The 14,008-nt window shown below is 35.0% G+C and overlaps 1 protein-coding gene across 2 annotated transcripts in view; it reads right to left on the reverse strand.

The window, feature by feature from the left end:
• Positions 1 to 14,008, reverse strand: part of RCHY1 (ring finger and CHY zinc finger domain containing 1) — a 16,983-nt gene continuing 2,975 nt past the window's right edge. Inside the window, exons 2-9 of one of the 2 annotated variants that reach the window (XM_057726834.1) lie at positions 11,430 to 11,549; positions 10,889 to 11,004; positions 5,486 to 5,564; positions 3,985 to 4,029; positions 3,816 to 3,874; positions 3,698 to 3,724; positions 2,611 to 2,731; positions 1 to 648 (exon numbers count right to left, since the gene is read on the reverse strand). In XM_057726834.1, coding sequence (XP_057582817.1) covers positions 520 to 648; positions 2,611 to 2,731; positions 3,698 to 3,724; positions 3,816 to 3,874; positions 3,985 to 4,029; positions 5,486 to 5,564; positions 10,889 to 11,004; positions 11,430 to 11,549 — 696 coding nt within the window. In that variant the 3' untranslated portion in view covers positions 1 to 519. The remainder of the gene's footprint in view (positions 649 to 2,610; positions 2,732 to 3,697; positions 3,725 to 3,815; positions 3,875 to 3,984; positions 4,030 to 5,485; positions 5,565 to 10,888; positions 11,005 to 11,429; positions 11,550 to 14,008) is intronic. The other variant, XM_057726836.1, reaches the window with a different exon arrangement.

The following is a 14,008-nucleotide window of genomic DNA, read 5'->3' on the forward strand; positions in this document are numbered from 1 at the left end:
TACTGTTTCAATATAATTTTATTAGCAGTTACTACATCAAAATTCACATTTACAGGATCCAAAGGACTGTCTTAGAAAATTCTAAAGTATATGTAATTAAACTTTAACAGAACATATTCTCATCATAGCACAGCCCTTAAAGAGTCAAGAATAATACTGAGAATTAAGTACAGTTCTATCAAGAACTAGAAATGAATCCTGTGTGCAGTGTCACTTAAAGTTCCCTGGAAGTACAATACATTTACGGATGTGAATTTCAGTGGCAAACATCACTGACTTCCAAACAACTGATACCAAAGGAATTTCCAATCAAAACATACGCATGGTGGCTTTTATTCAATGTAGAGCTATGATAATTCTACAAAGAGACCCTGAATCCTTGTCTTGTAATATGAGTTTATGCTGTGACACTAATACAAAACACATCAACTCTAATGCATAGATTCTGATGCATTACGACAAAAGATAGCCTTTTTCTGTATCAGAAAATGCTGAGTTTTCCAGTGCAGTATAGGCTCGTCATTGCTGATTTACTGAAATTCTGCATCCTCCAGCCTGAGCAGTATTGTAGGAGTCACAAATATTACATTTCATGCCTAATATATGGAACTGGACTGTAGATCTTCCATTGCAATCATTGCAGAGAATCTGAAAAGAGATGAAGTCAAATTAAGTATATTACACCTTATAGATAGAAAGTGGCATTGTCTGCTCAAAACAATTCCTTAAAAATCACACTGAAGATATGAAAGCATACATATGTAAATGTAAACATTTCCATAAATAGAAATACCTTTTATTTGTTCACTGAAACCTCTAATAAGAGGGTAGCTTTGAATTTAGAAAATGAAAATGTGGATTTCAGCTAAGAAGTTTTATTTTAAAATAGTTCCCAAATAGCATAAATAGTACTAGCACAAAAATTAACATAGGCATAATCAGATCAACACCTATACTATTCAAAATAACACATAATTTCATTATTTTTCATTGACACAGAAAATTATCTTAGTTAATAAAACTAATTTTTACATGCTTATAATATTTTTGCTTATTCTTTAATATACAAAGTTCCTGGTCTTCCATGCCTTAAGAATGAATTAAAGTCCAAAAGAGTACTTTCTGAAGTTGAACAAAGAAAAGCTTTCGGCTTGTCCCTAAAATGACAACACTTAGGAACTAATCTCTTCTAGTACTGAGATTCTGAAAAATAAAATAGTTGTTAACCTGAAAATAGATCAATACATTACTTTGTGAGAAAAGCATTAGCTTTAGAATAGCCACACCATAATAAATAGAAAACATCCAAATTTTCTCTAAATTATAATTTGGAAAGTATTTCTTTTAAGAATATGATCTAGGGCTTCCTAGGTGGCGCAGTGGTTAAGAATCTGCCTGCCAATGCTGAGGACATGGGTTCGATCCCTGCTCCAGGAAGATCCCACATGCCACGGAGCAACTAAGCCCGTGTGCCAAAAAGGAAAAAAAAAAAAAAAAAAAAGAAAAAGAAAAAAAAAAAAAAAGAATATGATCTAACTGTAAAAGTAGATTACTCGTTATCTGCAGCTAGAGGATTAAGGAATGACTGCTAATGGGTATGGAGTTTCCTTCTGGGGTGATGAAAATATTCTAAAATTGATGGTGATTATGTTCGCACAACTCCAAGAATACACCAAAAAGCACTGAACTGTACATTTTAAATGGACGAGTTGTATGGTATGTGAAGTATATCTCAATTAGGCTGTTATTTTAAAAAATGATCTAAACAGAACATAGCACACTACAGCCGCGAGTAAAACATGACACAACTATCAGTATTACAAAAGTGATCTTTCATTGACCTTACTAACAATTCAATTATCCACATGAACTATGAAATGCTCCAGTGTGAATAAACCAAAACATAATTTTTATTTGGCTTTGTTAAGTGGTACTTATCTTTTTGTGCAAAAGTATCTGAAATGAAGATGTTTTGAAAATCCATATGTTCAAAAATTATGAAAGCACCAGGAAGCTATCTACTTTCCAATTCTAATCTGTAATTGAATATACTGTGCTGAGACTACATAGCAGCACATCTCAATTAATGGAGAAAAGATGATCATTCTCCACAAGGCAAAAGGCACAGAAATACTTCTTATATTTTAGATTACAGGCTAAGACCAAATAAAGTCTTAGAATAATAAGGGTAATAAACATTAAAAACCAAAAAGTAATCTTCAAGAAAAAAAAAAAAAAAAAAGCAAAACCCAGTAAACATGTTTGCTTGAAATAAAATTTAAAATAATTAAAACATCAGACGAGTAATCCACCTCTACTCAGTTACGTTACCAACTGACTCTGCTAAATAATATGTAAATAATTCAGAATAAAGTTTTTGCCTGCCATCTAGTGTTGGGAAGAATTCCACAAAAATATTCTTAGATTTTTTTCCTGGTCTTTTGAGTTCAGAGTAACCAAAATTTAAAGATGATTTTGTCCTTCCCATTAATCATCACATTGGCATCTATGCCCAAATGGTACTTTTTAGACAGATTTGAGCAAAAGGGCAAAAATAAACATGAACATCTACAAGGAACCTGAAGTTTTTTAAGCATTGATTCTACTCACATCCACAGTCATGTTCTGATATTCTGATGGCATAGGAGTCTGTGCTACCTCATCATCCAGCTGTCTCCAGTACCTAGTCATATCTAAAGCAGAGTGCATACACAGTGGACATCTGTAGCCTCTAGGAAAGATAAAAGAGTTATTTTCCAGACATTAAGTGGGGAGCATATCAACTCAGGTATACAAGAAGATACATGCTAACTGGTACAAAAACCATCCAAGACAGGCATTATTTTATATTCAAGATCATCTTACAAATTCAAAAGCTTTCATTATATAAAAGTTTTCAATTAAATCCTGTATCATAGGGTATTTTTTAAACCTACTTCTTTTTCATCAGTTCACTAAACTGGAGAGGAATTACTCAACATTCTTTGTAGAATATACTCAATATATTTTAAAAACCAATTAAACTACTTTTTAGCAAAACAGCCTCAATTTCTTAATATATTCAAGCAAAGGAGAGATTGTATTTCTTAAACTTACTCAGATCATATTATTTCCTTTCTAAAAATTCTGAAAAAATTCCCTTCTATTTGGATCTTAAATTAAAATTTCTGCTTATTAGTTTGCAGGACCAAAATACATTTACACAGTCTCCTCTTTCCTAACTATTTGCATCTCACTTTGGCATCCTTTCCCTTCAACAAAGTCAGCATTAGATCAATCTTGTTATCAGCTTTTTTCCGCAGGTCATTATATTGTGCCAATACAACAACTAAGAATTTTGAGCAACACACCTCAGCATTTTTATTTCTTACAACACTACGACAGACTGAGGTTCCCAGTAAGTACAGCCAGAAAATGAGAGGTGTCTGTCTCAAGTTGCAGGATGGGATAAGGCATAACAGAAATATGAGGACAAAGGTATGTCCCCCAACATGCTTTGCTCAATCTAACACTACTCATCTACCCTACCCATCTCAAGAGAAATATCTACCATATCCAATATGGCATAAGTAACTGCAAGGTTGGCCCATTTCCCCTTCCCCTCAAAAAAACAAAAAAGAAAAAAAAAGAAAGAAAAAGAAAAAAGAAAACAGACATTTTACAATTACATTTTTTTAAAATCCCATGAAACACTCACTCTTTCAACATTTCTTCATAACACGTTCTGAAAGAAAATGTAACATTATTTTAATGAAGCAAAAAGTATCCCCACTATTTCCAAACATTTTTGAGGAAAAAAACCAAAGTTACTTTACCTATGTAAAAGATGTCCACATGGCAAGACATGAGCAACAATACGGGATGTGTGAATGTCCTGTAAAAGAAAATAAATGCTGTTGCTTAATTACATGAAGACTCTATAAATACCCAGTATTTTAAATTCAAGAGGGGATGTTTTCAAAGTAAAAAATATTTAAAGCTTACCTCCAAACATATTGGACAATTCTGCCGGGAAACATTTTCAATACACTGTTTAAAAGCAAAACTAAAATTATCAAAAGCTTAACTAGATGGAAATGATATAACAATAGTATTAATAATAAAAACTAACAAAAGAAAACAGTAATACCAACTTACTAAAGGTAATAATGAACATTAATACACGTTTCTTATATGTCAGACAAGAACTGAACAGTTAACTCTCACAACTATTTCAGGCTTTGCACATTACCTGAAACAATGAAATTGCTTAATACATCTTAATGATTCAAATTATCTTCATTTTATAGATAAGTAATAACAGTTCATATTATAGAGATTGTACTACATGCCATATGCCAAGGTCATTACCTGTATTACCTCAATTAATTCCCACAACACTAAATGAAACAGGTATAATTATTACCCCATTTTACAGATGAGGTATTTGAGGCCTAGAGAAGCTAAAGAACTACCCAAATTACATATTAGCAAGAGGTGGAACTATATTAGCTCCAAAAGGCTGCCCACAAGGCCTGAGTTCTTAACTTGACAAGAGAGTGTCTGATTAGGTGTGAGGAGGTAAGAGAAAGCCATGCATGATGCCCGGGTTTTTTAAGTAAGCACCTGAGTAGATGATAAGACCAGTTACTAATATAAACAATAAAAAATAACTAAGAAACAAAACAAAAATACCACAAGGGAAAATGAGTATACAGTTTTCTAAGACAACACAGAATATCTTGCTATCGCCCTAAACTCAAGTCTGTAAAACCAAATCTGATCTTTTATCTCCTACAAATTCATAATCTATTAATCAAGTATTGTAAGCCAGCACTAAAAACCTTGGGAGTCATCTTTATTCAGCTCCACTGTTTCCCCTTTATACTTGTCACAATATCCCCTATGTTCATTATTCATCTTACCACCTTAGTATTTTAGGCCAGTTATTATCTAGTATCTATTTTTAAAACACCCTCATTAGTCTCTCCATTCTCTAAGTTATTCAACAGAATCAGTACTATAAATTATAGTTTATTAGATTTTCTCCTAATGAAAAACAATTTTTAAAGGGCCTACAATCATGACATAAAATTTCTACAACCAAATAAAAAATATTTCAGTCTAATTATGAAAGGAATACTGAATTTTCTTGGAGTGTTGTGTTAACAAAAGGTTACACTGCCCTGTATTTCTCTTGTACCATACTTTTTAAAAGCTATCCTTAAAACTAGTACCAATAAGAATCCATAAGCCACATCAGAAGTTGTCTACATTATACTAATAACTGATGTAAGTATTCTTACACACTACAGAGAAGAAAAGGAATTGCAGATCAGATATTCTAAGGTGTATACTTTAGAACATCTACTTAATACTGCTTAAAAATAAAAGCTCACATGATTATACTAATATCTGAAAATTAGCATGCTTTTAAACAAATCATGATTTCAGCTGTTTTCAAAAACACTAATGCTTTTTAAATCATGCAAACTGAATCACACACCTTGTGCTTTCCTTGGAGATTCACTGCAAGGCATAAGTTACATTTCAAACAGTGGAAAAAATCCTCCTTTGGACCAATCCTAAAAAAAAAAAAAAACACATGAAAAACAAAAGATTTGACACGTTTAGTACAGCGATAATTTGTTCATTATATATGTTTCATTTCACTGCAAACAAAGTTCAAATCACACTGACGAATATGAGGCAAACCCCTACCTCCCCAACATCACTCCCCAAAGGTTAGCACTATGAACCGAATGGTATCTAACCTTTCACGTCTTTTTTCTGTAAAACTGCATACACAAACACACGCACACACACACAGACACACACACTTTGGGTTTTATTTTTTACGCAGATGGATTCTTTTTTTTTTTGTTTTACAAGATAACTGGCTTGTAATTTTTTCTCTTTTTTTTTCAACATTTATTTATTTGATTGCACCGGGTCTTAGCTCTGGTAGGCAGGCTACTTAGTTGTGGAGTGCCGGCTCCTTAGTTGCAGCTCCAGAGCTCCCTAGTTGCAGCTCCAGGGCTCCTTAGTTGCAGCACATGGGTTCCTTAGTTGCAGCTCCAGGGTTCCTTAGTTGTGGCAGGCGAGCTCCTTAGTTGTGACTCCAGGGTCCTTAGTTGTGGCATGTGAACTCTTAGTTGCAGCATGCATGTGGGATCTAGTTCCCTGACCAGGGATCAAACCCGTGCCCCTTGCACTGGGAGCATGAAGTCTTATTCACTGCACCACCAGAGAAGTTCTTCGTAATTTTCAAAAGCATAGGTGATGTAGGGAGACCCGGAGGCCAGGTCGGCCCTACTCTGGGCCTGGAGGCCAGTGGGGACACTGCCAGAGGCCAGTATCCTGGGCTGGGACATGACGACAATGTTTATCAGGGTTGGAAGGGGCTGGTCGGGGTCTATGACAGCACCAAGTTGAGAGCTGAAAGACAACTGCTGGAAACAGAGGGAGGGGGCTAACGACTTAGGACTGAAGGCGGGATAGAGAGAGGGCAGCGCAGGAAGCCCTAGGCCTGGTGCTGCATTCTCCCCAGCCCGCTGGCAGTCACAGCCTGGCCTGGGTGTCCAGGCTCAGGAGTTGGGCCAGTGGGGCCAAGAACGCTGGGCTGGGAGGCCAATGGATTCTTTCTGTGTATCCTGTTCTGAAACTTTGTTTCTTCACTGAACAATATTTCCTGAAGAGTATTCTCTGTATGACTACACAGAACCACTTTACTCCTCTTCATAGTTCTACAGTATTACATGGTATGCATATACCATAATTTTTTTAACATTCTTTTATTGATATAATTTACTATCTTTAGTTTATACAATAATAAATATCTGTATACAGACATCACTCAACCAACATGATGATTTTTATAAGATTCCGAAAAGTGAAACAATGCGGTCAGAGGACATTGCATCATCAGTTCTGATACAGCCAAACTGACCTCCAAACATATCAGCAATTTATACTCCCACCAACAGTGTGTTACAGCACCCATGTTCCCCACAACCTAGCCAACACTGGTTACCTATATGACAGACAAATAAAAAAAGTTATTTTAATTTGCATTTCTCAAATGATGAGACATGGAGCATATTTTAATGTTCATGAGCCATTTGAATTTCTCCCGCAGATTGCTGATATGCTAGGTTCATTTTTCTACTAGTGTTTGTCTTTTATCCATTTAAAGGAGCTCTTTTGGGGACCTCCCTGGTAGTCTAGTGGTTAAGACTCCATGCTTCCAATGCTGAGGGCCCAGCTTCAACCCCTGGTCAGGGAACTAGATTCCATATGCTACAACTAAAAGATCCCACATGCTGCAACAAAGATCCCAACTAAAGATACCGCTACTAAAACCCAAGACAGCCAAATAAATATAAAAAAAAAAAAAGGAGCTCTTTTTTTTTAACTGACCAATATACTCAATTTACATTATATTAGTTTCAAATGTACAGCACAGTGATTCAATATTTTCACAGATTATACTTCATTTAAAGTTATTACAAAATAATGGCTATTATTTCCCTGTGCTATACAATAGATCCTTGTTGCTTAGCTATTTTATATGTAGTACTTTTTATCTCTTAACCCCTTACCCCTATATCTTGCCCCTCCCCCCTTCGCTCTCCCCACTGGTATCCACTAGTTTGTTTTCTATATTTGTGAGTCTGTTTCTGTTTTGTTGTATACATTCATTGTTTTTTTTTTTAGATTCTACATATAAATGATAACATACAGCATTTGTCTTTGTCTGGCTTTTCACTAAGCATAATACTCTTTAGGTCCACCCAAGGCATTGCATATGGCAGAATTTCATTCTTTTTCTAAATGGCTGAGTAATATTCCAGAGAGAGAGAGAGAGTACACTACATCTTCTTTATGTATTCATCTGTTAGTGAACATTTGGGTTGCTTCCATATCTAGGCTACTTTAGGTACATGTACCTTTTCAAGTTAGTGTTTTCATTTTTCCTGAATATGTAGCCAAGAGCAGAATTGCATATGGTATCATGTGGTAGTTTTAGTTTTTCATGTAACCTAACATAAAGGAGCTCTTTACATATCTTGGATATTAATCATTTTCACTTGAACGTTACAATTATTTTTCTGGTATGTCATCAATCTTTTTTTTTTTACATCTTTTGTCATACAGTCATTTTAATTCCTATGTAATAAAAAAGACATATTTCCCTTTAAGGTTTATGCTTCTGCCTCTGGTTTTCAAAAGACTTTTGAAACCTATACGTCATGAACATCTTTCTCTATATACTTTTTATATTTTATATATATATAAATTTTATATTTTTAAAACTTTTGTATTTTTAAATTTTATATACACAATTCTTATATTTTTCTTTCATCCATTTGAAATATAGTATAAAGGTGAGATTGCTAGTTGTCCCCAAATTTCTCTTACCCTCTTCTTGTATAACAATAGGACATTTAGCTAAGCACAGGGCTGTTCTGAATAAAAACTATTTTTTAACTTCTCTGGAGGTGTGAACAGAAGAAACAAATGAAAATTCTGTCTGTGCCCTTAGGAGAAAAGGGTGTACCTTCCCTTCACCTATTTCCCTCTTTCCACTGACCAGAATATGAATTCTTCTAAACTACGTAGACAAGAAAATATCTTATGGATGGCAGGGCAAAAAAAATAAGAGGAACCTGGACTTCTATTTAATTAACTACATGGTTCAGACTTTCCATAAGAAATATAAACATCTACCTTTTTTGAGCCACTTGTTATTTAAGGTTTCTGTCACAACATGCTAAAACCATATTCTAATGAATGAACAGTTTTAGTAATCAATTTTCTGTTCCCAAATGGATAATCAATTATCCTAATATCCTTTCCCCTGATCTGAAATGCCACTTTTGTTATAAATTCATATGTGTTAATATGTGAATGTACACACACACACACACTCTCTCTCACAAACACACTGTTTTTCCCTTTATCTATTTGTCTATTTCTGTACAAAGAATGTACCACTTGAATTACTCTAACTTTATCATGTTTTGAGTATGTGGAAAGGCAATCCCCTTCCTTGTTGTTCTTCCTTTTCAAACTCTGCTTAGCTATGTGAATTTTCTCTTCCAGGTGAAATTTAGAATCAGCCTGTCAAATTCCACAAGTAAAACCCTGCAGGGAGGCTTCCACTACTGTCCAAGACAGAATAACAGACAGAGACTGGATCTACCCTCCTGCCTAAAACCACCACCACAAAACCCAAAATATATACATAAAACAAGTTTCACTGAACGTTAGGCAATGAAGGACAGTGATCTGTGAGATACAGGAAGTAAATTAAGTGAGCCCTATAACTGCGCCAGTTTACTGCCTACAGCACTTTCAGGCAGAACGAGTTGGAGGAACTAAGGCATAACCAGAAAGACTTCCTCATTGAGAAGATGAGAGTCCAAGTTAACCAAGATGGCTAGAGTTCACAGCACACAGTACCAGAGAGGACAGAGCTGCACAGGGGAGCCCCCTCAAGTATTTAGCAGCACACACATCCATGCATGCATGCGAGGAAATTACCTGAGGCCAGGGAGAGAACCATCCAAGGGAACTGGAAGGAACAGTGCTCAGCACTCAGAAATGGCCAGGATCAGTGCTTACTCTCATCAGGCAGACTGGAAAACCTTATTCATGGAATACTGGGTAGAGCACTCAGGAAGGTACTCAGTAGTACCTCAGTAGTGAGGAATAATTATTCCCAGAATAAACACACCTCCAGATCCATCTAACAAATTACAAAAGCAAGTCCCAGACGTACCAAACTGCTTCCAAGTAACTTACCTGCATCACAAAATAAAGCTCAAGAAGACTTGCAGGAGTATGAAAAGATCCCAACAAGGTAAAAATCACAATGTCTGGTATCCAACAATGACCAGTCACAGAAAGAGGCAGGAAAACCCAACCGAAAAAGAATAATCAATCAATCAAAATCAATCCAGAACTGACATAGATGTTAGAATTAGCAGAGAAGGATGTTAAACCAATTATTATTATATTCCATATGTTCAAAGAGTATAGACATGAAAGATATAAAAAAAGACCCAAAACATGAAAGATATAAAAAAAAAAGACCCAAATCAAACTTCCAGAGTTAAAAACTAGAAAAGGTTGTTTGTTTATGATTGCTACATCTTTTGGTATGTTTGTTATCCTTCCTTAAAAACAACTACATAAAAGAAAAGAAAGTGATTTAAAATTTTCCAATGGAAACAAGGAAAAAGGATTAACATGGAACACTTAGAGCTCCAGCAGTATTGGTAACATTCTATTTCTTAAAATGAGTGGCTTGTTCTATTAGCATACTTTAAAACATGCATATGTTACATACATGTTTATGTATATATCTAACACTTCAGGATTTTTAGAAAGAAAAAGATTCCTATATACCAACATGTCAATTAGTAGTTTGTCAGTGGGTGACTGGACTTCAGGCTGTTTTATCAATATTTTCATTCTTTCTACTTTTCTGCATTTTCCAATTTTTAAGCCTGTACAGATTTTATCAAAACTTTTGATAATTTTTTAAACTAATTTTCAAAAAGGAAAGGTCTACCCTAATTTTTTACCTTAGTTGCCTATAAAACACTTCATATAAAAGCATATTTTCTACCCCAAAATTAAAATTTAAATAGGCACACAATTGTTGTTGGGCTAGTTAAATGATGAAGGCATGAAGAAACTTCCTAGAATAATGGAAACTTTTTTATCTTGATTTGTGTTGGTAGTAACAGCATATATGTCAAAAATTACTGAACAGGGCACTTAAAATGAATGCATTTTATAAGATATATCAATAATTATATTCCAATTAAATTGATTTTAAAAACTATTATTGCTCAGTTATATTAGAAGTAATTAGAAAAGAACATTTTACATACAGTACCTACAAATTCCACAGTTTTCACAATGATACTGCTTCTTGTCTTTGTCAAACAGATGGCATATACTGCAATAATATTCTCCAAACAATGTGCTACATTCTTCACAAGTCTGTTGTGCCTAAAAAAAACACATGTAACTAAAAAATCAGAATAAACTTACCAAAACATTTTGAATTACTACTTAAATATCCAGAATTTTTATTAATGTACATGTAGTTTTATAAGTTTTTATACATTTAAATCCAAGATATGGCTTACTTTAAGAGCTAAAGAGCAAGCGGGGAAAGCACGGGGGGTGGGGTGAACTGGGAGATTGGGATTGCCATGTAAACATTACTAATAAGAAAAAATATCAAAATCAAATTGCACACTTTAAATATATGCAGTTTGTTGTGTCAATTATATAATTATATCTCAATAAAAGTTCTTTTTAAAAAAGATCTAAGAAGTCATATTAGCAATATTTTTGATTAAATTTTTAAAACCACCTTGGGATAATTTTTTTTAAAAGAAAGAAAATAGAAATATGTGATAAAATCTTACACGTTGAATTTTTTCACAGGTTATGCACTGCACTTCCTTTACTTTAAACCGATCTAGCTGATGATCTTCTTTGTTATCATGACACAACCGGCAAGTATAAAGCTTGTCACAGCAAGGTGCCTACTCCCCAGGGGAGAAAAAGTGTTATAAGCAGCAAGAAAAGACAAGTTTGCAACACAAAAAGAAATTTCTTTCCTCCTCCTCCTGGAACAAGGTCAAAAGATTACAACCAATGGATCATTTGGTAAATTGACACTAAACAGAACATTTCACTGTTTTCCCTTCAACACCTATATGCCTGCACCAAGTTGAACACAGCCTCGTAGTTAAAGACAGAAGAACTGTGAAGGATTGAAGTCCCTAGACTGAAAATCTAATCCTACAGCACCCTAAACTCATTCTCAGCCTAAATGGCAGGCAGGCAGCTTTTTTTAGACATTCCAGATAAGTTCATGTACCAGCTTCAACCCCAAAGCATTAAATATTATAAAGTTTATATTTTAGTCCACTTAAGTTTACTAACCATCAACTATGTGTCTGATACTTTAGAGGATGCAATAAGGGTAAAGGACAATCCTTATTTTCAAGAGTGGCAAAGACTACCATCTGTCCAACAAAATCTGCTGTCTCCTTCTTCCTGGGCACATGACTGCCCAGCTCTACTAGTTTCCTTGGTGTTACCTGTGACCAAATGACTCAGTTCTTACTAAGAATACAAACAGAAGAAATGAGTGCCACTCCTGGGCCTGTGTATTAAGAAACCAGGCATGCCGCCTCCTCCGTGGCAAAATAATACAATGGAAAAAACTTGTCCCTAGGGTGATCATGTGATACAGAGCCTCATTACCAAACTGGATCATTCACCTTGAATTGTTAGGTGAAAAGAAATAAACTCTTTATTCTTTAATTCACATTACAACTGGGTCTTTTTGTTTCAACAAATTAACCCTTACCATAACTAGTACAATCGAGAAGTCTCCAGGCCAGTAAGCTAACCTTACACTTTCCAGTACACTGTGACCTTTCAGATTCACTCATTTCTGAAGACTTTCTAAGCCATGACTTTCCATAACCCAGTTCTTTCCTTATTTTATCATTCAATTGGCTCCTTTTCTTTCCAATATTACTCTTGTCCTAAATCTTAGTGATCTGCACATCCACAGTGATAAGCCCTCCAATACCCTGAACTCTCAGCTCCCTTTCTCACTTCCAATGGCCTTGGTCCTCCAACCCTCCTCAATCACATATTCTCAGTCATACCACGGAACAGTGGTTCTCAAACATTTTGGTCTCAGAATCCCTTTATACACAGTCTTAAAAATTACAGAGGATCCCAAAGAGCTTTTATTTATGTGAATTTATATCTATTGACGCCTACCATATTATAAATTAAAACTTACAGGTTTTTAAAATATTTATTACTTTTAAAATAATAGCAACACACCAATTACATGTTAACATACATAACATATTTTAATGAAAAATAGCTATATTTTCCCCCAAATAGGTAGATTCTCATATCTGTTTCTGCACTCACTCAGTTTTGGCTGAAGTATATAAAGAAATTTCGGCCTCACACAAACACATAGCTGGAAAAGAGAGGAGTATTTTAATAACCTTTTCAGAAAATTATGGATATTCTTCTCTGATACTAAAACCAAAACTCAACAACTCTTAAGAACAGGTAGTTGCAACATGGAATCTGAAATTAATCAGTGAACTTTTCTCCCTTTGTTACATTAAAATCCATTGGTCTATCTTGCATTTTGAATGGACCTTTTATCCATCCCCTGGTCATTTGGAAAATATCAGTTCAATGAAGTATGCAGATCTTCCAAATGCTCCCACATTTGACATGCCATATCAAAAAATCACATTTGTTAACATCACTAGCCATCTTATCAGAAAAGTCTTTAAGTACTGCGAAGCTTTCAAGCTCACAGAGGCTAACACAAGTTCTCCAAAATTCTAATTTTTACATTAAAGCTTGAATTTTATCACCGCTGATTGTTTTCCTTGTAATAACAGTCTCACTTCCTTCCTAGTCAAGAAAATGTCCACCAAATACCGAAGTCTGAATAACCATAGTTCAAATAAAAAATGTCCCATTAAAAAAGAAACCAGTCCAGTTCATAACCCAATTGCACAACAGCTCTTCCTCATAACAACCACGTAATGTAAGTTTGCAAACGTGCCTGATAAAAATATCCCATTTCATGGGACCTCCCTAGTGGTGCAGTGGTTAAGAATCCACCTGCCAATGCAGGGGACATGGGTTCAATCCCTGGTCTGGGAAGATCCCACATGCTGTGGAGCAGCTAAGCCCGTGTGCCACAAGTACTGAGCCCATGCACCTAGAGCCTGTGCTCCGCAGCGAAGAGTAGCCCCCGCTCGCCACAACTAGAGAAAAGCCTAAGGAAGACCCAAAGCAGCCAATACGTAAATAAATAAGTAATTTAAAAAAAAAAAAAAAACACGGGGATATGTGTATAAAAACAGATGACTGAACTTGGTGTACCCCCCAAAAAATAATTAAAAAAATAAAAAAAATAAAATAAAAAGGCAGATGACCACCCAAT

The sequence above is a fragment of the Hippopotamus amphibius genome, chromosome 3 (genome assembly GCF_030028045.1).
Source record: "Hippopotamus amphibius kiboko isolate mHipAmp2 chromosome 3, mHipAmp2.hap2, whole genome shotgun sequence".
Lineage (NCBI taxonomy): Eukaryota > Metazoa > Chordata > Mammalia > Artiodactyla > Hippopotamidae > Hippopotamus > Hippopotamus amphibius.